The following is a 19,203-nucleotide window of genomic DNA, read 5'->3' on the forward strand; positions in this document are numbered from 1 at the left end:
TTTCACAAAATGACAAATAATCAGCCACTCTAGTTCTTGAAATGATCTGTTCCTGGAAATCACCTACTCAAGGACTCTGCCATTAAGGGCAGGCTTCCCCAAAGGATGGACGTTGCGTCATGATACGATGGCATATGATGCTGAACTTTTGTGTTTTCTCAAAGCTACAAAGATTGAGCAGAAGAACGATGTATACTTGTAAAATGTCATTAATGCATCTCCAGGCCCATGTACGAGCTATACGCCCCGGGAAGCGTCCTATCATCTCTCGTGCCACGCCCACGTCGCTCATGTGAAATCCACACCTGGCTAAATGAAGTACATATACTCTCTATTTTAGAAAGCCGGGACCCAAACATTCAAAGACCATGTCTCCAGCAAAGTGACAAAGAGAAAAGTAGAGCAGGAACCTCGTGCTGCGGTAGACGCAGGAAATCGAGGCGATAAAGTGGAGTGGATGGAGGGACCTATTCGAGGTGGAGGAGTCGTTGGATCAGCACGTAATATCTGCATCTCTTCAACCAATAACCTCCTCGGTCTCTTCGATGATCTCCTCGACAATCTCCTCGACGATGGCATCGCCCTTGTCCTCTGCGGCGGGAGCCGTAGGTTTGGCGAGCTCTGCATCCTCGCCCTCGGCGGGAAGACCCATGGCCTTCCTCTCTTCTGCGAGAAGCTCCTTCTCCCGACGAATCCAGGCTGTCCATTCGTTGAGGACGCGCTTCCGCTTCTCGACAATTTCTGTGTTGGCGATATCGACGGCGTACTTGTCCTCCTCGTCGAACTCGCGCGAGTACTCACGGAGGTTCTTGCGGACCTGCTTCTGCTCCTCCTTGCTAAGGAGAGTCGGTGGCCGTGGGCGCCAGACGAACTGCTTGAATTTCTCTGTCGGGTTCTCGGACAAGGTGGTACCGGAGAACGTGTGAAGATTCCAGCCGTTTTCCATCTAGTAGAGAAGTTAGCATGATCAATAATGTTACAAGATTAAGCAAATATCAACATACCTGGTGAGTCCAGACACTAGCACTGCTGACGACGTAGCGGCCGGTAGGGTCCCAGTCGATATCCGTAACACCGTAGTGCTCAACAGTCTTCATCAGCTGAATGTTGGCGTTCAGTTCTTTCTCTCCCTTCTCGGTCTCCGTCTTCTCGCCTTCAAAGTCCAGATCCCAGAAGTCGAGATCAAAGTTCTGCTGCGAGTGAACTGTGGCCACCACGACGAAACGTCCCTTCGGTGACCAGTAGATGGCGTTGCTGGTCTTCTTCTCAACGGTGCGGGCAAGTCGGAAGCTGCCAATACCAGCACCCTTAACCTTCTCGGGGGCGAAGAACGAAACGGACGTCTTAGGGGCGACACCAGAGCCAGCGACGGCCTCTCCGGTGGTGATCAAGACGAAACGGTCGCCCTTAGGCTCCCAGGCGAAGTTGATAACCGCATCCTTCAAACTGTCCACAACCTCCACAGGAACACCCTTTTCCTTGACACGGAAAATTTCCAAGTTCGTAGCCATGGATTTCTTAGACTTGGAGTGACGGTCAACCTTAACGCAGACGTAGGTACCCTGAGACTGCCAGTGAAGCTTAACGTCGGAGACATTGAACAGATTTCTGGTTCTGACAATCTCCTTCGATGGGACGCTCATAAGACCGACTCTGGCAGGGTTGCTGCCGATTTCAGGAGTCCAGAATGCAAGCAGCTGCTCGTACTGCTTGACACCCTCACGCTGGGGCGTGGCAGGCGACCACTCAAAGTCCATGACTCCTTCGATCTTGACGGAAGTCTTGCCCAGCAGGTTCATTCTGGGTGCCTCGTAGATAGAAATGGACTGGCCCTGCAGCAGCCTTGCAACATACTTCTCATCTGCGGACCACTTGAAGGCAGGCCACTGAACCTTCTTCTTAGGAACGGCTGCATCGGGGCCATCGGGACCGGCCAGATCGTGAGAGACGAACGATCTCAACGGCTTCCCGGAAACAATATCCCAGATGATGATGTTCTTTCCATCCTCCTCGAAGGTCAGAGGACCAGCCGGCTGCGACTCATCAACCTGAATGGGACGAGCTGACCAGGTGGTCAGATATCCTTCCAGAGGCGAGAACTCAATGAGTGAGACGAAGGGGTGCGGGAACTGCTTCTGCTTGGAGAACGAGGGACCGCCCCAAAGCTGGACACCCTGCGGGTGAATGGAAGCAAGGAACGTTCCTTGAGGGGACCACTGCACAAAGAGCTGGGTCCAGTGAGGTCGGTCGACAACAGGCTCCGGAGGGTTATTCTTCATGTTCCAGTAGACGCCAACCTTATCTCCACGGTAGAGAGCAAACTGGTCCCGGGCAGAGGGATCAGCCAGCCACCAGCGCAGATGCTCCTTCTCCTTGAAAGGCTCGATGTGGGGTGGCTTGTATTCCTCGTCGATCCGTCCTTCGCGGCCGTAGCGGTCGATATCTGTCAGCTTGTTGACGGCGATTGTGTGTTTCTTGTCCAGCGGGACACCGTGCAGGTGCTTCACTGCGGCCACTGCCTGTTCGGGGGTATCATATTCAACGAACGCAAATCTAACGTCTGTGAGCCCAAAAAATACTAATACCATCATATTCCGGGAGCAAAACATACCCCTCCGACATGTTCTTCTCGTTGAGCGGCATGAAGATGGCATCTTCGCTCGTGTGTCCGACAGTGTTGAGTTTCTTCAGCAAGAACTTAATGAGCTTTTGTTTGCTCTCCGCCGGCACAACGGGCAGTCCATCGACGACAACGAAGGTATCCAGACCCTCCTCCAACTTGACTTCATATTGCGCCTTGAGATCTGTTGAGCGACAAAGCAGCGTTAGTTAGAGAGGGGCACAAACAGCCAGGGCGGCAAGGCCTGCCTACCAGAAAAGTCGATTTCTTCCTCCTCCTCCTCGTGCTGGAGGTCCTGCTCGGACAGGGTATCGAAACTGGGCGCCATGGCGAACTCGCAGACCAGGAGCGTACGACAAGCACTCAGGTCGTAAGGGCGATGGACTGCAACTGGCAGATTTCTTCGTCTTTTGTTCCCGTTCGCGCAGGCCGTCTCGTTAGGGCAAAGATTAATCTCGCCGTCTGTGTGCGCCGCGATGCTGAGTCATCCGTCGCACGGCTCCTTGATTGATCCGTGCCGGGACAGTCACCTGACATGCTTAGGTCATCCTTCCCCGGTCTCCGCCTGAGCTTCTGGGCAATCGTTCGCTTTCTAAACCCGTCAACAACAAGAAGCCCATTAAACGGCTGTAGTAGACCGGCTGGCTTTCTTTGTTCTCTCCGGTCTCTTTTTTCTTTTCGTCCTTGCTGATCTCTACACTACCTTCTCTTCCATCCTCCTCACGTTGGGCATTCCTCAAGCGCATCCATATCATACCCCGCCGGCCTTAACCGCCAGCGGTACACTCACTAACTAGATCGGGGTGCCTATCCAACTACAGCTCCTGTCGTCAACCTTTCCTGTGTTGATCCAACCGTCCCCCAATTTCCTACAATTCTTCAGATCTCTCTGCTGTTCCAGTTTCTCTCAAAGTTCTCTCGCAGTTACGGGCAAGATGTCATGTGAGTGTTCTTGGTCTCGAGCACGCGCATGCGACAGGAAGCTAATAGTAGTGTCGCGACAGTATGTCCCGAGGTCCGCGAATCCTATGTCAAGGTCATTGACTCCATCTTGGCCGCCAGTGATCTGAACACCATCTCAGAAAAGCGAATCCGCAAGGGTCTTCAGGAGGCTGTCGGCTATGACCTGACACCGCAAAAGGTTCGTTGTTTCGTCGTGACGGTCGTCGCCAATTGCGCGCGCTTATCCGTCTGGTGATCCTCATGCTGACCGATGGGGAAGGCGGTCATCAAGGAGCTCATCATGGAGCGTTTCGATATCTTCGCCCAGAGGAATGGTGTAGGAGAGTCTTCGGAGAATGCTGCAACGACCTCTGAGACTACGAACGGACACAAAGCAAGCGATGCCTCTAACCCCACCGCGGCACCAGCGTCTCCTACTTCGTCCACGTCCCAGAAGCGCCAAGCTGATAGCGAAGACCCTTCCGAGAATGGCACCAAGACGCCTCCAAAAAAGAAGAGAAAGGCAGACATCGACGCTGACGCCCTGTATGCTGCCAAGCTGCAAGCAGAGGAGAACCTGCGCGCCAGGCCGACTCGCGCTGGGAGCACAAGGAAGGCGGCCCCGATCAAGAAGAAGAAGTCCAAAACTTCCAAGAGGGTCAAGGCAGAGGATGATTCCGATGTGGAGTCTGGATCTGAGGCAGGGACTAAGAAGGAGGTGAATCGATCGGGTGGTTTCCACGTGAGTCCGGTCACCCTTGATAGAATCATATCACCAGTGGCTGACCTTGATGTCTTTACAGAAACCTCTTACATTATCTCCAGCACTGTCGAATTTGCTGGACGGTGAGGTGTCGGTAAGTGGAGTCCCCTACGTCCTGGTCGTTGTTGCCCGATCCTCTGCTAACGGAATGAAGCTTTCCCGGCCCCAGACAGTAAAGCGACTTTGGCAATATATTCGTGAACGTGATCTTCAGGACCCCAATGATCGCCGCCAGATCCGCTGTGATGATGCTATGCGAGCAGTATTCAAACAAGATCGGGTCCACATGTTTACCATGACCAAGATCCTCAATCAGAATCTCTATAACCCCGATGAATAATACCTGACAGCATCTTTGAAGAGCATGACGCCGTGGTTGGGCGCAGACTTGGCTTTCTTATTATTTTTTTTTCTTTTCCTTCTTTTTTTCTTGCATTGTCTATCTCACCCTTATGTCGCGCAGGACACGTGAACCTCTACACACAATTATTTTTGGCGTCATATTTCCTTTGTTTCTCCGGCTATATCTCTTAGCGAACGACGCTTGTACAAGCATCATATCATACTCTCTTTTTGTATCTCCAGCGGGAGTTGGTGGCTTTGATGGGGGGATCCTGCGTGTGGTATCCTGGACTGACTCTTTTGCCATTCACGAGAATTCCATTACGCAAGAATAAAGCGTACCTTTCTCTTATCACAGTCCTGGATTTGCCCAGCCTCACATAACTAACTGCTGTAATCCTAAGCTTATAGTTCCTTCAATTCTATTCTAGTTATTTAGCGTCTGGCAGTAACAATCGCGTATTGATCTTGTTCTGTCCATTCAGCATGCTTTCCCGCACTCACCGCCTTGGGTTCAGTCAAGCCGATTAACAGCGCGTACTCTAGCCATCTTGACTCATAATGACTCTGAAGACATCAACATCAGGCAAATCCTGCCGTTCGAGTTCACTGGAGATCACTCGAGGCTCCTCCCTTGAGGAGGTCGCCTGAAAGTTCTGGCGAATATCAAGTATTTCGCACGTACATAATCTCCTATCTTTCCTTCTGACGTCCCGCATCTGCGGCAACGACTTTTTTATCCGCTGGTTGATAATCTTCCCCACCGGACCGCTGCCACAGAACGTGCCGAGAGTTGCGAAAGCTCAGCAGTCGCCCGTCCTGTGAAGTATCCCCTATCTTGTCGGTCCCGTCTTGTTCGGTTCCTTGTTTGTGACTGGGACACCACAATGGCAGATCAAGCCTCAGCTCAAGGAGGAGCTCCACGCGGTCCGCGGGACTCGAACAACCCCTCACACCCAGCGGCTGACGGCAGCGGGTCTAGAGACTCAAGAGGGAGAGGAAGAGGCGGTAGAGGAGGACGAGGCGGCCGCGATAGGCAAAATCGCAGCCAGAAGAACCGACAGCCAGGTGTAAATGCGACATCAGGAGATGGCGGACGAACTCCTGGCGCAAGTTCCGGAGGCAAAGGCACCACCGGTGATCACTCGACCGGAAATTCAACGACAGAGGGTGAGGATAAGGGCAAGCTGCCGGCTGGTGTCACAGCGGAAGAAGACGCGGATGACGCTGAGGTCTGCTTTATCTGCGCATCAAAGGTCGAGCATACGTCTGTTGCGCCATGTAACCACCGCACTTGTCATATCTGCGCGTTGCGGCTGAGAGCCCTGTATAAGACCAAAGCTTGCGCGCACTGCAGGGTATGTAGACCGTTGTTTCATCCTATCTCTGGTTATCACAGCTGTATACTGATCAGTTTCTATCGAAATTGACAGACCGAATCCAGCTTTGTCATCTTTACCGATGACCCCCTTAAGCGCTACAACGAGTTCAATGAGTCGGATTTCGTCAGAAAGGATGACAACTTAGGAATCAAGTATGAGAAGGACGAAATCTTCGAGGACACTGTATTGCTACTGCGGTACAACTGCCCGGATGAAGACTGCGATGTAGCGTGTTTGGGCTGGCCAGACCTTCATCGCCATGTCAAAACCAAGCATGGAAAGGTGATGTGGTAAGTATCTCTTGGAAAGTACGAGTTTGCAGTAGAAGGTGCTAATATATCTCACAGTGACCTCTGCACAAGGAATAAAAAGGTATTCACACATGAACATCAATTGTTCACAACAGCAGAACTTCGGAAGCATGAGAAGTATGGTGACAATAAGCCTGGAGAGGTTAACCAGAGTGGGTTCCGTGGTCATCCTGAGTGCGGATTCTGTCGCCAGCGTTTCTACGGCGATGATGAGCTTTATGCCCATTGCCGAGACAAACACGAGCGCTGCCACATATGTGACCGCCGGTCTGGGAACCGTCAACAACAGTACTACATTGACTACAACGCACTTGAGGATCATTTCCAGAAAGACCACTTCCTCTGCTTGGATAAGGAGTGTCTCGAGAAGAAGTTCGTCGTCTTTGAGTCTCAGATGGACTTGAAAGCCCACCAACTAGAAGCACACCCTAACGGCCTTTCAAAAGACGCAAGAAGGGACGCTCGTCTAGTCGATATGTCCGCTTTCGACTACCGCGCTCCGTACCAGGCCTCGAGGCCTCGCAGGGAGCGTGGAGCAGGTAGAGGACGTGATCCGAACGCGGAGCCTCTTCCAGTCTCTAGTGCTCAGCCGCTGAGAAGAGACGAAATAGCATATCAGCGACAGGTGGCTATCCAGAGTGCTCAGTCCGTATCGACGCGAAGCTTCGGTGGCCAGCTGACACGTAACGATACTCAGCCTGTCCGCGCACCCGCCCGTCCTGCTGATCCTACACCTGCTCAAGCTGCCGCTGCTGCCTCTGCTGCACGCAATCCTCCAGTTTCGGCGATGGAGAACCTCAATATCAGTGCCACCACCGGTCCTCTTACTCCTCAAGAGCAAGCTCGTCGTCTCCGCCATGCTGCCGTGATCGAGCGGGCGTCTACCCTGCTCCGTAATGATCAGATCAAGATATCCGAGTTTCGCGCCAAAGTCTCCAGCTACCGCACTTCAGCCATCTCCGCCACCGAACTTCTCGACGCATTCTTCTCCTTGTTCGATACGTCTAGTTCCGAACTTGGCAAGCTTATCAAGGAGCTGGCCGAAATATACGAAGATGAGTCAAAACGCAACGGCCTCCTGAAAGCTTGGAACGATTGGCGGGCCATCAACGAAGACTATCCCGCTCTTCCTGGACCCAGCGGTATGGTGCCTGGCCTAACACTTGGTACTGTCAGCGGCGCGGGTGGCGGTGGTAAGCGTGTGTTGCGCCTGAAGTCCTCAACCGCTCAGTCTTCTCGGTCTGTCGTTAGCAGAAGCGGAGCCAATGCGTTCCCGGCTTTGCCAACCGCTGCAGCGAGGGCTTCTAACAACAGGATGTCTTCTAACAATAGAAGCTCCACGGTCTGGGGTAATAGTGGTACTCAGAACATATCTTCTCCTGGTCCGTCTTCTGTTACCGTTCGGCCTGCCTCTCGCCCTGCTACGACCGCGTCGCACGTAGCCGGCAACACCACTCGAGCAGCAGTTCCACGCGACAGCGAGGCATTCCCCTCTCTGCCACCCGCTGCGAAGCCTAACGTCCTCATGGCCGGTCTTACGCGCGGCACTGTCCGCTGGGACGACCGTCGTGGACCAGCCCCAAGTGCCTGGGGAACTGGCAGTTCCAACAGTGCTTCTGCCCAACCTGAGAACGAAGAGTCTGCTAACGACAACCATACTGGGAAGAAAGGAAAAGGAAAGAAGGGAAAACAGACTCTCTTCCACTTTGGTTGATAGCCTCCTTAGGGTCACTGTTTTATTTCCGGGCCCTATGCACGCTGATTCGGTTTCCATGCATATGTTGGAGTCATCAAGGGATTTGTCTCCGTCTTAGTTTCTCTTTTTTATCTTTACTTTGAGACTGGTTGGATGTGTAGAGTAGTATTTCGAGCCAGTTCCGGTGCATGAGCAAAAAGGAAAAGCGTGTTGTTATTTGTAATATGTATCTAGTTCTATTCCACTACAATGAAAGATAAAAGTGATACAGATCCCACCTCTTCCTGAGGATTTTGTCTTCGGTCTTGGGTCATCCTGGTAGGATATTATTCTGAGTAGCTGTAAAGTAACATGGAGGAGTTTATTTGTAAATTCGGTCGCATTACTTTGTATTCTTAACTAAATGATACTATATATTTATACACAGAAGGAATTACATAAAATAAGATATCCCTTCCACCCTCTTGGGCTTCATCCCTCAACCTGATTATCTGTGGAAGAACCACCGCGTGGTCCCGGAGAGTCATCTAACAGATCACTGCATTCGTCACGATGATCACGCTGACTAGATCCTGACCCCTGGTCCATTTCTTCTGTCGAGTAATTAGCATCCTCGGATACTTCTGAGATGAGTTCTTCCTCCACATCATCTTGTTCGTTATCATCATCATCAGAAGATGCAAACTCGGCGTCTACGGCCGCTAGTTGCAGAATGAACTCTTCTTGGAGCTTGCTAAGCCACTCCTTCAAAGCTACATCTTCCATATTGCCATCCTTGGCTTGCATTAGTTGCTCTTTTAATCTGAGGATCAAGTTTCGCCTTCTCGCAATAGCTACAGCTTTAGAGCTACCTTGGCGACGCTCCACGATCTCGGTCAGCTTCTCTGATACGTTTGCAGCTACTTCGAGTACTCTTGGAGGGAGAGCAACGAGTTTGGCCAGAGCGAGTCCGTAGAACTTTTCCTGGACGTGTCCCTCGGCGATTCTATAGAGCATGGTCATCTTCGATGCTTCGGGTGATAGTTCAACTGCTAAGTGGAGATTCACGACGCCGCTTCGCTCGGACATTATACGGGCCAGGTCACGGAAGTGGGTTGCGAACCATACCAGAGCGTGGCTTTCAACGAGAGCTTCTGCGATGGCAATTGCGATAGCGAGGCCGTCGGTCGTGCTGGTGCCGCGACCTAATTCGTCAACAATGACCATGCTTCTAGGCTCGATGTTGTGAAGAATAAATGACATTTCGCGCATTTCGGCAGTGAACGTTGACATATTAGCTTCGATATCGTCCGTTGTGGAAACGCGAGCGAAGAGCTGGTGGACGATTGGGAAAGATGCGTATTGGGCGGGAACGAAACAGCCGATTTGTGCCATTATCGTCATCAAAGCGAGGGAGCGTATGTATGTGGATTTACCGCTCATGTTGCAGCCGGTGATGATTTGAAATCGAGACTGCTGAGCGGCATAGGCGTCGTTCGGGACGAATTTATTGGACTGGATCCTCTCCTTGATCGGGTGTCGACCAGCTTTGATGGCTAGGACGTCTGTTAATTCCGGACGTACGTAGTCTTGAGTTGTGACGAGCTGGGCGAAGGCTGTCAACATGTCGAGAATGGCAATCGCTTCGCTTACTTTGAATAGTACAGATATCTCGGATCTTATATCCTCGATTAGTTCCTGGATACTCCTGTCGCTCATGTTGACAACTTCGTTGTGGGAATCCATGATCTTTTGGTTCAGTTTGACAAGATCTAAGGTCTGGCATTCAATGGTGTTCTTTTTGCGAAACACATTGATGAAGATATCTGGAAGAGGTCCATTCTCCAGTTCTCCGGTAGACATACTGATATAATATTGACGAGCGGGGTCGAACTTCAGGTCCAGGACAAGATTATGAGCCTCTGTAGAGTGTCAATAATTTGGACGTGAATTAGGAGGAACACACAACCTGCGAGAGCAGATACCAGCTCCACAGCATCCGCATTTGCCTCCTTGTATGTCTGGCGTGCGACGTCTAGAAGACTATTCACTCCAGCCTGCAAAGTTCGTTATTTCCTGTCTCATCGATGTGGCTGGAACATTCACCTTGATTGCGTATGTGCGCTGGTTCCTCAGGTCAAGGGGTCTAGTTTGGTAGGTTACATCTTCATTCAACGTTGCGTCTATCAGCTCTTGAATAGCACGATGACGGGTAGGATTGCAGAGCTGGGATTGTCAGTCGAAGATGAATTATTGATCCCAATTATGCCAGACTAACGTCTCTGATATTCAGTAATAGCTCACTCTGCGCGGTGGCCAATGCATCATAAACAGGCTTGATGGATGAGACGTAGGTTTTTAACATAATAACCTTATTAATGCATTGTTCGGCATATTGAAGGGACAGTTTGGTAGGAATCAAGATGAGCTTGATAGTCAGCGTATTGGGTCATTCTCGAATGTGTGTTCCCGACTAACAGAAGTAATAATCCTATCTGAATCCACAAAGTTCTTGAGAGCTACGCAGGGAGAAGTCAATAAGCGGAAGCCTCTCTGAAGCATTCACGGACCTTGTCTGATAGAAAAGAACATGTCTTCATTTGTGGTCAGTTCCTCTAAGGCATCATATCTACCGGTGATCTTGCGTGGCTCCGTTGACGGCTGAAGAATGTTACTACGAAGCAGTCTGGCGCCCATTGGCGTCAGTGTCTCATTAAGAAGCCCGAACAAGGAGTCTTTGGACTTCGTATTCTGCACGTTCTGGATCAACTCTAGAGAAACAACGGTAGCAAGGTCAATCATCATAGATCCCTGCGAAGGTTCGAATTTGATGCGAAGAGAATGGAAGGAAAAAGACATGCCGAGTTCCACTTCGACATACTTCAACACCTAGTAGAGATTAGTTAAGCATTGATTTGTGGACAGCAGCTAACAAACCGCAGCAAGTGAGCACGTTGCGAAATAGTTGCCCTCCAATGTGATTTTAATGGTCTCGAGATCTTCCTGGAAGGCGAGTCGGTCCACATATTCGTGTCCTGTCCTTTCCGACCAGTATTTGCGATCAATTGTGGTGGTCTTGAGATCTGGAAGGTTCTCCTGGACGATAGAATACAACTTAGATTGTATATCTCTGGCTGTACTCATGAACAATATTTCCGTGGGCTCAAACACGTCAATTTTGTTTATTGTCTTGACGTAAGTTTGGCTATCGCATATCTGGCAGAGCACTGCTTCAGAGGTAGAAAGATTGACAAACGCGAGGCCCACGGTTGATGATATTCCTCTTGATTCACTAATTGCGCATATTATATCCTGGGAAGCTATACTTGTAGCTGCCGTCATGGGTCTTCCGGTTCTTGGTCGTCCAGTATTTGGTCTGCCCGAGGGGTGTCTCGACGAAGTAGTAGTCGTTGTTCCTTGGTCATAGGGGTAAGATGTACCCGTCGAAAAGGATGAAGCCATCGTCAGTCCCCTAGCTCATTTGATAGTCTCACAATATTATTGAGATCGATATACGATTATAGGCATCTCCCAGAAATGAAAACGATGTGGTTGATGTCTCGAGACTGTTGAGGACTGTTGCGGAGATAAACCACAGTTGGACAAAACGGGTTTAGTGCGATCATGCCCGAAATTTCTCCAAACCGATAAACTTTGCGATATCAGAGCAATTCAATCGCAGAAACAACTTTTTTGCTGCAAAATGGCCACTGTCTTTCCTCCTCCCAGCAAGCGCCAAAAGCGCGAGGTTGCTGAAAGGGCACAGCAACAACAGGAAATCCAAGCTATCCCGGAAAACCTGGGAAACGTTCGAGTGCAATTCTTCGACCAAGCTACCGGAAAACCCACTGGCCCCGCGGTCGCTGTACCTGTCGCCAATGCAAATGTGAAAAATCTTGAGACACTGCTTAATACGCTCCAGGGTAATGTAGGTATGCCTTCCATTCTCGAGATCGTTAACGAATTTGAGAAAGTACCGAATACCGGATTAGCTGACTCCGTGCCTGTAGGATGAGAATGAGCGCGTGCCATACAGGTTCACGTATCGATCGGACGAAAAAGACGAGCAGACGGTCGATATCCTCTCAGACCTATACTCTTCCTTGCTGAAGCCTGGTCTAAAAACTACCGAAGATATCGTTCACCTTCACTATACCCCGCAGGCTGTATTTCGAGTAAAGGCTGTGTCGCGATGTGCTTCCGCAATCTCTGGTCACGGAGAAGCAATTCTGGCGACACAATTTTCTCCTATCTCTTCGTCGACAATGGTATCTGGAAGCGGAGATTCCACGGCTAGGATATGGGATTGCGACACAGGAACTCCAAAGCATACCCTGAAGGGTCACACTAGCTGGGTTCTAGCAGTCAGCTATTCGCCTAATGGCCTCATGATAGCCACTGGGAGCATGGATAATACTGTGCGATTGTGGGATGCAAAGAACGGACAGTCATTAGGGAACGCTCTTCGTGGCCACACGAAATGGATCACCAGTCTAGCGTGGGAACCCTACCATTCGCAGGAACCAGGAAGGCCACGACTTGCATCTGCTTCGAAAGATTCGACAGTTCGCATCTGGGATGTAGTGACGAAGAAGATCGATACCCTTCTCACAGGTCACAAAGGATCGGTGACGTGTGTCCGATGGGGTGGTACAGGGAAGGTCTACACGGCGTCGCACGACAAGACTATCAAAATCTGGAATCCTAAGGATGGAAGCCTTATCCAAACATTATCCGCGCATGCTCATCGCGTAAATCACCTGGCCCTTTCTACCGATTTCGTCCTACGCACTGCATTCTATGACCACACTGGCAAAGTCCCTCAAACAGATGCTGAGAAAGTCAAAGTGGCTAAAGAGCGATTCGAGAAAGCCGCGACGATTGACAACAAGGTCACGGAGAAGCTTGTGTCTGCTAGTGACGACTTCACTATGTTCCTTTGGGATCCTGCGAATTCGACCAAGCCCGTGGCTCGGTTACTTGGTCACCAGAAGGAAGTGAATCATGTCACTTTCTCGCCAGACATGGCATACATCGCATCTGCGGGTTTCGACAATCATGTCAAACTATGGAATGCTCGTGACGGCAAGTGAGTATCGTCCAGTCTATCCAATTGACAACGCAACACGGAGCTAATCTTCTTGATTTCAGATTCATCACCACACTTCGCGGCCACGTCGGTGCCGTCTATCAGTGCTGTTTCTCCGCTGACTCGCGTCTACTCGTATCCTCCTCCAAGGACACCACGCTGAAAGTGTGGGACGTTCGCACCGGGAAATTGTCCATGGACCTCCCAGGTCACCAGGACGAAGTGTATGCTGTCGACTGGAGCCCCGACGGAGAAAAGGTCGGCAGCGGTGGACGGGACAAGGCAGTTAGGATATGGAGACATTAACGGTCTCGACGATATCAAAATATGGTTGAAAAAGTATATAGCAAAATGACAATAATGATACCCCGGGGTTCGGTGATCAACAAAACTGAGTTCGATTTCTCTTGATGATCTATAAATGCACGCTATTGACATTCAAACTAAGAGACAAAGGCAGTGATCGATGAATGTCATATGCATGAGCGTAAAACCATGGTCTCATCAAATGAACCCATTCAAACTCATCATGACCAACCCTAGTGAGATTTCTACCGCCCAGACACCGGACACCTTGATCCCCTGTACCCTTCCCACCGCGCCGCTCTTATGTCCTGAATCAGTCGAATTACTCGAGTTCGAACCCCCTCCAACCGGCAGTACATTTTCTATGAAATACTTATTGTCGTCCCCCACGACATTTCCAGCCGGGTAATACTCGCAGACAACAAACCAGCCGCTGGCCTTTCCATCGTCGCCGCCCGTGTCCGATGTGCAGTTTACTCGAGCACATCCAACGGTCCTCGAGGCCCTCCAGACGAGCTGCGTGAAGTGGCCTGTTGATTCGGCGTAGCCAGGATCTGAGTAGTTGTATAACTTCTCTTCATCACCCCAGGCTTCGACGGAAGCAGAAGCGTTTGGGTACCCCTCAGCGAGGTTTTCGCCATAGGGGCCATGCTGGAGGTCAGTTAGTCATTGATTGTGACCATTTAACTGGTTAAACTACTGGAGAATTGAAGAAAAACGGGGAGTTTTTTCATGTATTAAATGACAAAGCGGAAAAAAACATGCAGCCCTTACAGAATGTTTCCATAGACATTTCTTCGCCCAATTCTCCGCATAGGCAGTCAACGAGTTATTCCATGTTAGAGCGCTGGCATCGTGTTGCGCGCGGTATCGATTCGTCACGTTCAGGACTGTATCTTCGAACAATGTCTCTGATGTGTATGAACGCGCTGGAGTTGGCTGAGGTGCATAGCTTGTGATGACTACGGTCGATACGACGGTAGCTTCGTCTGATGTGGCCAAGGCAATGCCACTTTGCACAGCGAGATATAGGAAAGAGAGGACATGAGTGCGGTATAACTTCAGCTGCATTGCTGGAGAAATAAAAGCAAAGCCCTCCTCCTCGACAAATCACAATCCGCAAAGCGTAGGTTAACTAGATCTGTTGCTGTCTGTGTCACATATGACGTTATGGTCGTACTGAATATCTATATGCTAGTGCGGCTATGCAGATCGTGGTGCAGATCGGTATCATTTGCAACGGCGTCTGAAAGGACAATTTGCTGAATATGCTTTGAACGCGCCGAAAGTTGAAATTGGATGAGTTAAAGGGAAAAGGAAAATATTGTTGGATCCCCCAGTCAAAAGGATCCAGTAGTAACTGCCGGTGAGACAGGATTTGAAATCTTCTAAATATAGCATTTTAAGACAGCGGCGAACAGCGATTATTATTGAACTTGAACTACCGAATACCTACGTACCATATCTTCTGCCCCGCAATGTGCGGCCCGAAGCTCTCTCGGGATCTCTTTGTCACTACTGGCGACTCATATAAGATAGGAACTTTTCTGGAATGGTTCTCTAGTTTATCTCTTCCGGTTCTCCTTTGATTCCCTTCTGTCGCCGTGGTGCAGCGTCATGCGTACGAGCAAAAAGACGCGGCCCGGGAACCTTTTCCAACCATTGTAAGCCTGGGATGTAGGACCCATGGTTATGGGAACATATTTTCGAGATGGAAGCCTAGAGAACTTCTGTGTCATCAGCCGCCGGGTTCTCTATCTAGATTAGTAGCCGGTGTTTCCGCTTTCCGCGCAGGGTTCCTGGACATCCCATATCGAGGATCAAAAGAAATAAAGGCTATCAGGACACCATTATTACGGTTCAGTGTGGTCGATAATGTGTTGGTATTTCAGGATCAGTGATCAGTATTCTCGTCATAAATTCCTGGCGGCTTGGCCTCAGAAGATGTTCCATCCGGATCCGGGCTCTACCGTCTGGTGCAAAACGGATTCATTCACGTAGCTCATCATGATTTCTATATCTCTGGGTATCTATGCACATTCCGCTCAAGTGAACTCGCTGATGCTATATACGCTTCCTTTTTCTGCGCTCGCAATGAAGCTATGCAGTGTCAAACAGCTCTCTGGGGCTAAGAGCCGCTCTGTTGTAGATGACAGTACTTCGTTCTGATAGCCAAATATTTCGTATAGAGAACGGTGCTGTAGCCCCGAAGATAAACGTTTGTGGGACCCGCGATGGTGTCGCCAGCGGGGCAGTCCTGGTATGATAGCAAGCGTGCCAGTTATGTACGCGCGTCGCAATCGTTTCGGATAGTATGATTGCTCGAGTAGATGAGAGTCGATATAAGCATGTCTCTACATGATGCTACATCCAACACCGTACATGGCTCGCTCAACGTTATGTCGCACTATATACCAATCTGCACGACGCTCGGCGAATTCGTAAACCTCTTCTGCTCGCAAGATGCCGTAGAATCGATCATTATCGGCAATGACGGTGGCCAGCTCTTTCGCATCGGAGGGATGGATGAGATAGATTTGAGCCAGTTCCCGGAGAGCCTTGAAGTAGAGCAGCAGTTCACTGTTCTTCAACGTCTGTATGTAGCGGTAGTAATGGTTCATATCGCTGTATTGGAAAAGTAAGTAAATTGTCGGACGTATATTTCGAGATCTCCCTACCTGATAAGCTTTAGTGAACCTTCGACGCTGATGCGCTGCCGCTTTAGATGCTTGCACAGAGCATTGAAGAGACGAAGTCCAACTTCTTGGTTGAAAACATCCAGCGTACTCTTGTCTGTACTTCCCACAAGCATCTGCGTATGGGATGAGACCACATCCACTACAGCCCGCGCAGCTTCACTAACCCCCACATCCATTGTTTGCCGTTTGGGGTCCATAGAGACCTCCGGGTTAAAATCAGTGGCTACCTGCCTTGTGGCAAGAATATAATCCACTTCTTCCATTAGGACATTGATACCCTTGTTGAGCCCAGCAGCCACCCGTTCGTCGAGCATCTGTTCAAATTTCTTCTTTTCCTTGACTGCAGGGTCCAAGAAGTCGCTTCGGTCAGTCAACTTCGAGCCTATCAGCTCCTGTTCGTAGAAGACGTCCACCATCTGAAGAATCAGATCGCCAACGTTTACTAGTTCCAGGAATGTCACCAGAGGTTCGACCCCAGACGTGTCGCGGTCTCCTTGCTCACGTGGCCTATAGTTGGACAGGTGATCCACTGCCTTGTCAAAGCCTTGGATGACATGGCGCTGTCCTAGAATGCGCAGCAAAGCAACAAATATGGCCTCGCATTGGTGTCTTGCTGCCATGCCGTACTCTCCGCCAAGTTTCACAAACTGCGCCGCTCTCTCCAGACTGTTTTTCGCGGAATGGACAAGGCCTAAAGCGACCTCAATACTGAAGAGCGATCGGATACCTTCCAGTTTTGCATTCATGATAGCAGCCTTTGCTGCGAGTTCTGTGGTTGGAGCCTCCTGTAAGGGAACAGGAAAAACCGGAGACATTGTAGTCGAAAATCTGTTGGGACTCTTCAGCGGCGGGTTCGGGTCAGCGCCGCTCAATTCACCCTCGCTTTTAGCAGTGCTTGATTTTGATGAGAAGCTTGGAAGAATATTCACAGGCATCATGACGACCTTCTTGAAAGAGGACAGGAAATCCTTCTTATCAGCTTGTCGATTCACATTGGACATCAGAAAAGACTCCGTTGACGCTGCTTGCTCGGAGAGCTGCCGATCCCATTCATTAACTGCATCATCAGAACCTTTCTTGAAAAATTCTAGCTCCTCCGCAAGATACAGGTCAATATGTGCCTCATAAATTCCGGCAATGACACGGTTGACTGTGTCATAGAACTCATCACCGGTAATGTGGATAGGCTGTAACGATTGGGAAAAGTTTGTGCATTGCACAAAAGTTCCTGATACAGCTTTGAGGTAGGATTCAACGTCTCTCCGATGCAGCTCCTCGAATAACGCTGCCAGAAACGGGGACATTACATCCACTCCCACCTTCTGAAGAAAAGGGGTAGCAACGTCTAAAGACGGTGGGAAAGCTCGCGAGATTATCGAGACCTCATCATTATAGCCGACACCTAGGCGGGTAAGAAAAGCTTGGGTGTGCTGAAGCTTAACAGCCCCAGTTTCCGAATCGATACAGTCTTTTACGTTGCCAAAGTCAGACTTCCTGGTCACGACATGGTTGTGGTGGATAAAATAGTCGATAGCAGAGCCGCCCCCGTTGAGAATCGTAAGCACATGGGCATATTTGCGCATTTTACCATCAATATCCTCGCTTTCATAACCGTCTCGGAACTCCTTGGCAGCTGCGACCTCAAACATGGAGACTGTATCCTGCAGCTGCCGATGACGTTCCTCCCACCCTGTCGTAGTATCGGATTTGGCAAACGCCTGAAGCTGAGAGAGGATCTGCGCTTGATGCTCTGGGTCCTGGTATTGTTTGAATACCATGTTCTCAGTAGACGGACCATTGCTCACTATATCATTGTAGAACGGAGCCAGCGCAGCATGAACTTTCCCATACTCCTGTCGCGCTTCTCCGCGTATGGACTGGACTGATTTCAATGCCACCAGAGGACCCTCAGCTGCTGGACCTGAGAACTGGTTGGACGTTGTTGGAACTGACAGGCTTATCTTGTCGAAACCATCAATAAGAGATCTCCTGTTATTAGCTGCGCCATTGTCGCCAGCAGAACCATTTGTAACAGACACACTGTCTGCCAGCTCCTGTATTTCCTGTCGCTCCACACTTTCAACCGTGGCAATTGTCCCATGTGTTTTCTCCACATGCTTCCTCGCTTCTATTTCGTTCCAGCAACCCATGCGCTTCAGTCTCTGTACCCATCTGGTGTCATCATAGACCATCTCACGAAGGAGGCGCGAGGAACGTGCGGCGAGGATCAAATCGGTAGGAGATAGGTAGTCAAGAATAGAAGACATGATCTCTAGTCATAACGATATTTCATTAGCTTTGAAAATCCTCTCTATATCATGGACATCTGGAGATGTGGAACCAAAACACCTACCAGCAGGGAGAGCCGCTCTGGACACCTCCTCCATGGAGGCCATCCTCAACGTAGCCAGCACATCTCTCCTCGGCTTGTTCGCCTGGGCTGGCCCTCTCCTTGGTTTTGACATGTTGGTATCGCTGGTTCAGCATCTGGTAGAACAGCTCTTCGTATTGTAAGTATGTTATCGCATTCGTGGGCGACGGGAGCTCGTGGCGGTCCGTGAGCTCATGCGACCGCGTGGATCTTCACCGGAGAAAGGAGGAGACAGTTAAAGGACTTTAACGAAACAGAGGAGAAGGTATAATCATTATCATTATCATTTTTAAAAATCTTCCATGTAGTTCTTGGAGATTGTCAACATACCTACACACCGGACGGCGGAGTGTTTGGGGTACTCGGGATGCCCGCCGGTGGCACTTTGGAGATCGGCAAAATTTCCATGTCGGGCTAGGAAAGGAACTTCTTGTCTGCAGAATCCGGGGTAATCTTCCATCTATTGATCCACTCTCTGTTCAGCTTCGTGAGAATATCCGTCTAGGGATTTGTAAAGTGTTCCAGTTTCTAAAAATCATATGGTGAGGACAGAGAATATGCTGTGCGTTTCCAAGATTATGAGCACCTGTCTTCCGTATTTCATGTGGAATATTTATTCATACTTCAGATGTCACTGCACGCGCCATTACTCGAACAATCATCGCATTGATGTCACAGAGATATTATACTTCCACAGCAGGAG

General features: G+C 49.9%; 7 protein-coding genes across 7 annotated transcripts; 3 read left to right on the forward strand and 4 right to left on the reverse strand.

Annotated features, from left to right (window-relative positions):
- Window positions 1–127: 127 nt before the first annotated feature.
- C8Q69DRAFT_429597 (eukaryotic translation initiation factor 3 subunit B) lies at window positions 128–3,050 on the reverse strand. The gene is made up of 4 exons (XM_028628473.1): window positions 2,873–3,050; window positions 2,612–2,804; window positions 1,005–2,553; window positions 128–946 (listed from the first exon to the last, which is right to left on the reverse strand). Exons 1-4 carry the CDS (start codon window positions 2,946–2,948, stop codon window positions 518–520), a joined length of 2,247 nt encoding a protein of 748 aa, XP_028488381.1. The 5' UTR covers window positions 2,949–3,050; the 3' UTR covers window positions 128–517.
- A 160-nt stretch (window positions 3,051–3,210) lies between these two features.
- C8Q69DRAFT_459984 (hypothetical protein) lies at window positions 3,211–5,084 on the forward strand. The gene is made up of 5 exons (XM_028630118.1): window positions 3,211–3,562; window positions 3,625–3,761; window positions 3,843–4,304; window positions 4,366–4,419; window positions 4,480–5,084. The coding sequence occupies exons 1-5, from the start codon at window positions 3,556–3,558 to the stop codon at window positions 4,663–4,665; spliced, it is 846 nt and encodes a 281-aa protein (XP_028488382.1). The 5' UTR covers window positions 3,211–3,555; the 3' UTR covers window positions 4,666–5,084.
- Window positions 5,085–8,332, forward strand: C8Q69DRAFT_459988 (hypothetical protein). The gene is made up of 3 exons (XM_028630119.1): window positions 5,085–6,025; window positions 6,101–6,339; window positions 6,397–8,332. The coding sequence occupies exons 1-3, from the start codon at window positions 5,555–5,557 to the stop codon at window positions 8,072–8,074; spliced, it is 2,388 nt and encodes a 795-aa protein (XP_028488383.1). The 5' UTR covers window positions 5,085–5,554; the 3' UTR covers window positions 8,075–8,332.
- A 96-nt stretch (window positions 8,333–8,428) lies between these two features.
- On the reverse strand, window positions 8,429–11,587 carry C8Q69DRAFT_460000 (DNA mismatch repair protein Msh4). Its single transcript, XM_028630120.1, has 7 exons — window positions 10,973–11,587; window positions 10,606–10,924; window positions 10,514–10,554; window positions 10,314–10,463; window positions 10,142–10,261; window positions 10,005–10,092; window positions 8,429–9,957 (listed from the first exon to the last, which is right to left on the reverse strand). The coding sequence occupies exons 1-7, from the start codon at window positions 11,495–11,497 to the stop codon at window positions 8,528–8,530; spliced, it is 2,673 nt and encodes an 890-aa protein (XP_028488384.1). The 5' UTR covers window positions 11,498–11,587; the 3' UTR covers window positions 8,429–8,527.
- A 125-nt stretch (window positions 11,588–11,712) lies between these two features.
- C8Q69DRAFT_460010 (ribosome biogenesis protein Rsa4) lies at window positions 11,713–13,506 on the forward strand. Its single transcript, XM_028630121.1, has 3 exons — window positions 11,713–11,963; window positions 12,046–13,124; window positions 13,187–13,506. Exons 1-3 carry the CDS (start codon window positions 11,739–11,741, stop codon window positions 13,428–13,430), a joined length of 1,548 nt encoding a protein of 515 aa, XP_028488385.1. The 5' UTR covers window positions 11,713–11,738; the 3' UTR covers window positions 13,431–13,506.
- C8Q69DRAFT_460013 (CAP domain-containing protein) lies at window positions 13,507–14,854 on the reverse strand. The gene is made up of 2 exons (XM_028630122.1): window positions 14,205–14,854; window positions 13,507–14,081 (listed from the first exon to the last, which is right to left on the reverse strand). Exons 1-2 carry the CDS (start codon window positions 14,499–14,501, stop codon window positions 13,629–13,631), a joined length of 750 nt encoding a protein of 249 aa, XP_028488386.1. The 5' UTR covers window positions 14,502–14,854; the 3' UTR covers window positions 13,507–13,628.
- An 837-nt stretch (window positions 14,855–15,691) lies between these two features.
- C8Q69DRAFT_182307 (secretion pathway protein Sls2/Rcy1) lies at window positions 15,692–18,816 on the reverse strand. Its single transcript, XM_028625878.1, has 3 exons — window positions 18,483–18,816; window positions 16,109–18,401; window positions 15,692–16,055 (listed from the first exon to the last, which is right to left on the reverse strand). Exons 1-3 carry the CDS (start codon window positions 18,592–18,594, stop codon window positions 15,785–15,787), a joined length of 2,676 nt encoding a protein of 891 aa, XP_028488387.1. The 5' UTR covers window positions 18,595–18,816; the 3' UTR covers window positions 15,692–15,784.
- Between the last annotated feature and the right edge of the window lie 387 nt (window positions 18,817–19,203).

Source organism: Paecilomyces variotii (genome assembly GCF_004022145.1).
Source record: "Paecilomyces variotii strain CBS 101075 chromosome Unknown C8Q69scaffold_2, whole genome shotgun sequence".
Classification (NCBI taxonomy): domain Eukaryota; kingdom Fungi; phylum Ascomycota; class Eurotiomycetes; order Eurotiales; family Thermoascaceae; genus Paecilomyces; species Paecilomyces variotii.

Excerpts from the sequence above, each read along its gene's own strand:
- C8Q69DRAFT_429597 (XM_028628473.1), bottom strand. The coding sequence starts at position 2,948 with ATGGCGCCCAGTTTCGATACCCTGTCCGAGCAGGACCTCCAGCACGAG. Across the intron at positions 2,805-2,872 it reads GGAAGAAATCGACTTTTCTG|ATCTCAAGGCGCAATATGAA; the intron begins GTAGGCAGGCCT and ends GTCGCTCAACAG. Across the intron at positions 2,554-2,611 it reads GAGAAGAACATGTCGGAGGG|ATTTGCGTTCGTTGAATATG; the intron begins GTATGTTTTGCT and ends CACAGACGTTAG.
- C8Q69DRAFT_459984 (XM_028630118.1), top strand. Across the intron at positions 3,762-3,842 it reads ATGACCTGACACCGCAAAAG|GCGGTCATCAAGGAGCTCAT; the intron begins GTTCGTTGTTTC and ends CCGATGGGGAAG. Across the intron at positions 4,305-4,365 it reads ATCGATCGGGTGGTTTCCAC|AAACCTCTTACATTATCTCC; the intron begins GTGAGTCCGGTC and ends ATGTCTTTACAG.
- C8Q69DRAFT_459988 (XM_028630119.1), top strand. The coding sequence starts at position 5,555 with ATGGCAGATCAAGCCTCAGCTCAAGGAGGAGCTCCACGCGGTCCGCGG. Across the intron at positions 6,026-6,100 it reads AAGCTTGCGCGCACTGCAGG|ACCGAATCCAGCTTTGTCAT; the intron begins GTATGTAGACCG and ends CGAAATTGACAG. Across the intron at positions 6,340-6,396 it reads AAGCATGGAAAGGTGATGTG|TGACCTCTGCACAAGGAATA; the intron begins GTAAGTATCTCT and ends TATATCTCACAG.
- C8Q69DRAFT_460000 (XM_028630120.1), bottom strand. The coding sequence starts at position 11,497 with ATGGCTTCATCCTTTTCGACGGGTACATCTTACCCCTATGACCAAGGA. Across the intron at positions 10,925-10,972 it reads CAACGTGCTCACTTGCTGCG|GTGTTGAAGTATGTCGAAGT; the intron begins GTTTGTTAGCTG and ends AATCTCTACTAG. Across the intron at positions 10,093-10,141 it reads AGCGCACATACGCAATCAAG|GCTGGAGTGAATAGTCTTCT; the intron begins GTGAATGTTCCA and ends CGAACTTTGCAG.
- C8Q69DRAFT_460010 (XM_028630121.1), top strand. The coding sequence starts at position 11,739 with ATGGCCACTGTCTTTCCTCCTCCCAGCAAGCGCCAAAAGCGCGAGGTT. Across the intron at positions 11,964-12,045 it reads TTAATACGCTCCAGGGTAAT|GATGAGAATGAGCGCGTGCC; the intron begins GTAGGTATGCCT and ends CCGTGCCTGTAG. Across the intron at positions 13,125-13,186 it reads TGGAATGCTCGTGACGGCAA|ATTCATCACCACACTTCGCG; the intron begins GTGAGTATCGTC and ends TCTTGATTTCAG.
- C8Q69DRAFT_460013 (XM_028630122.1), bottom strand. The coding sequence starts at position 14,501 with ATGCAGCTGAAGTTATACCGCACTCATGTCCTCTCTTTCCTATATCTC. Across the intron at positions 14,082-14,204 it reads AATGTCTATGGAAACATTCT|CATGGCCCCTATGGCGAAAA; the intron begins GTAAGGGCTGCA and ends ACTGACCTCCAG.
- C8Q69DRAFT_182307 (XM_028625878.1), bottom strand. The coding sequence starts at position 18,594 with ATGTCAAAACCAAGGAGAGGGCCAGCCCAGGCGAACAAGCCGAGGAGA. Across the intron at positions 18,402-18,482 it reads CAGAGCGGCTCTCCCTGCTG|AGATCATGTCTTCTATTCTT; the intron begins GTAGGTGTTTTG and ends CGTTATGACTAG. Across the intron at positions 16,056-16,108 it reads GGTTCACTAAAGCTTATCAG|CGATATGAACCATTACTACC; the intron begins GTAGGGAGATCT and ends TTTCCAATACAG.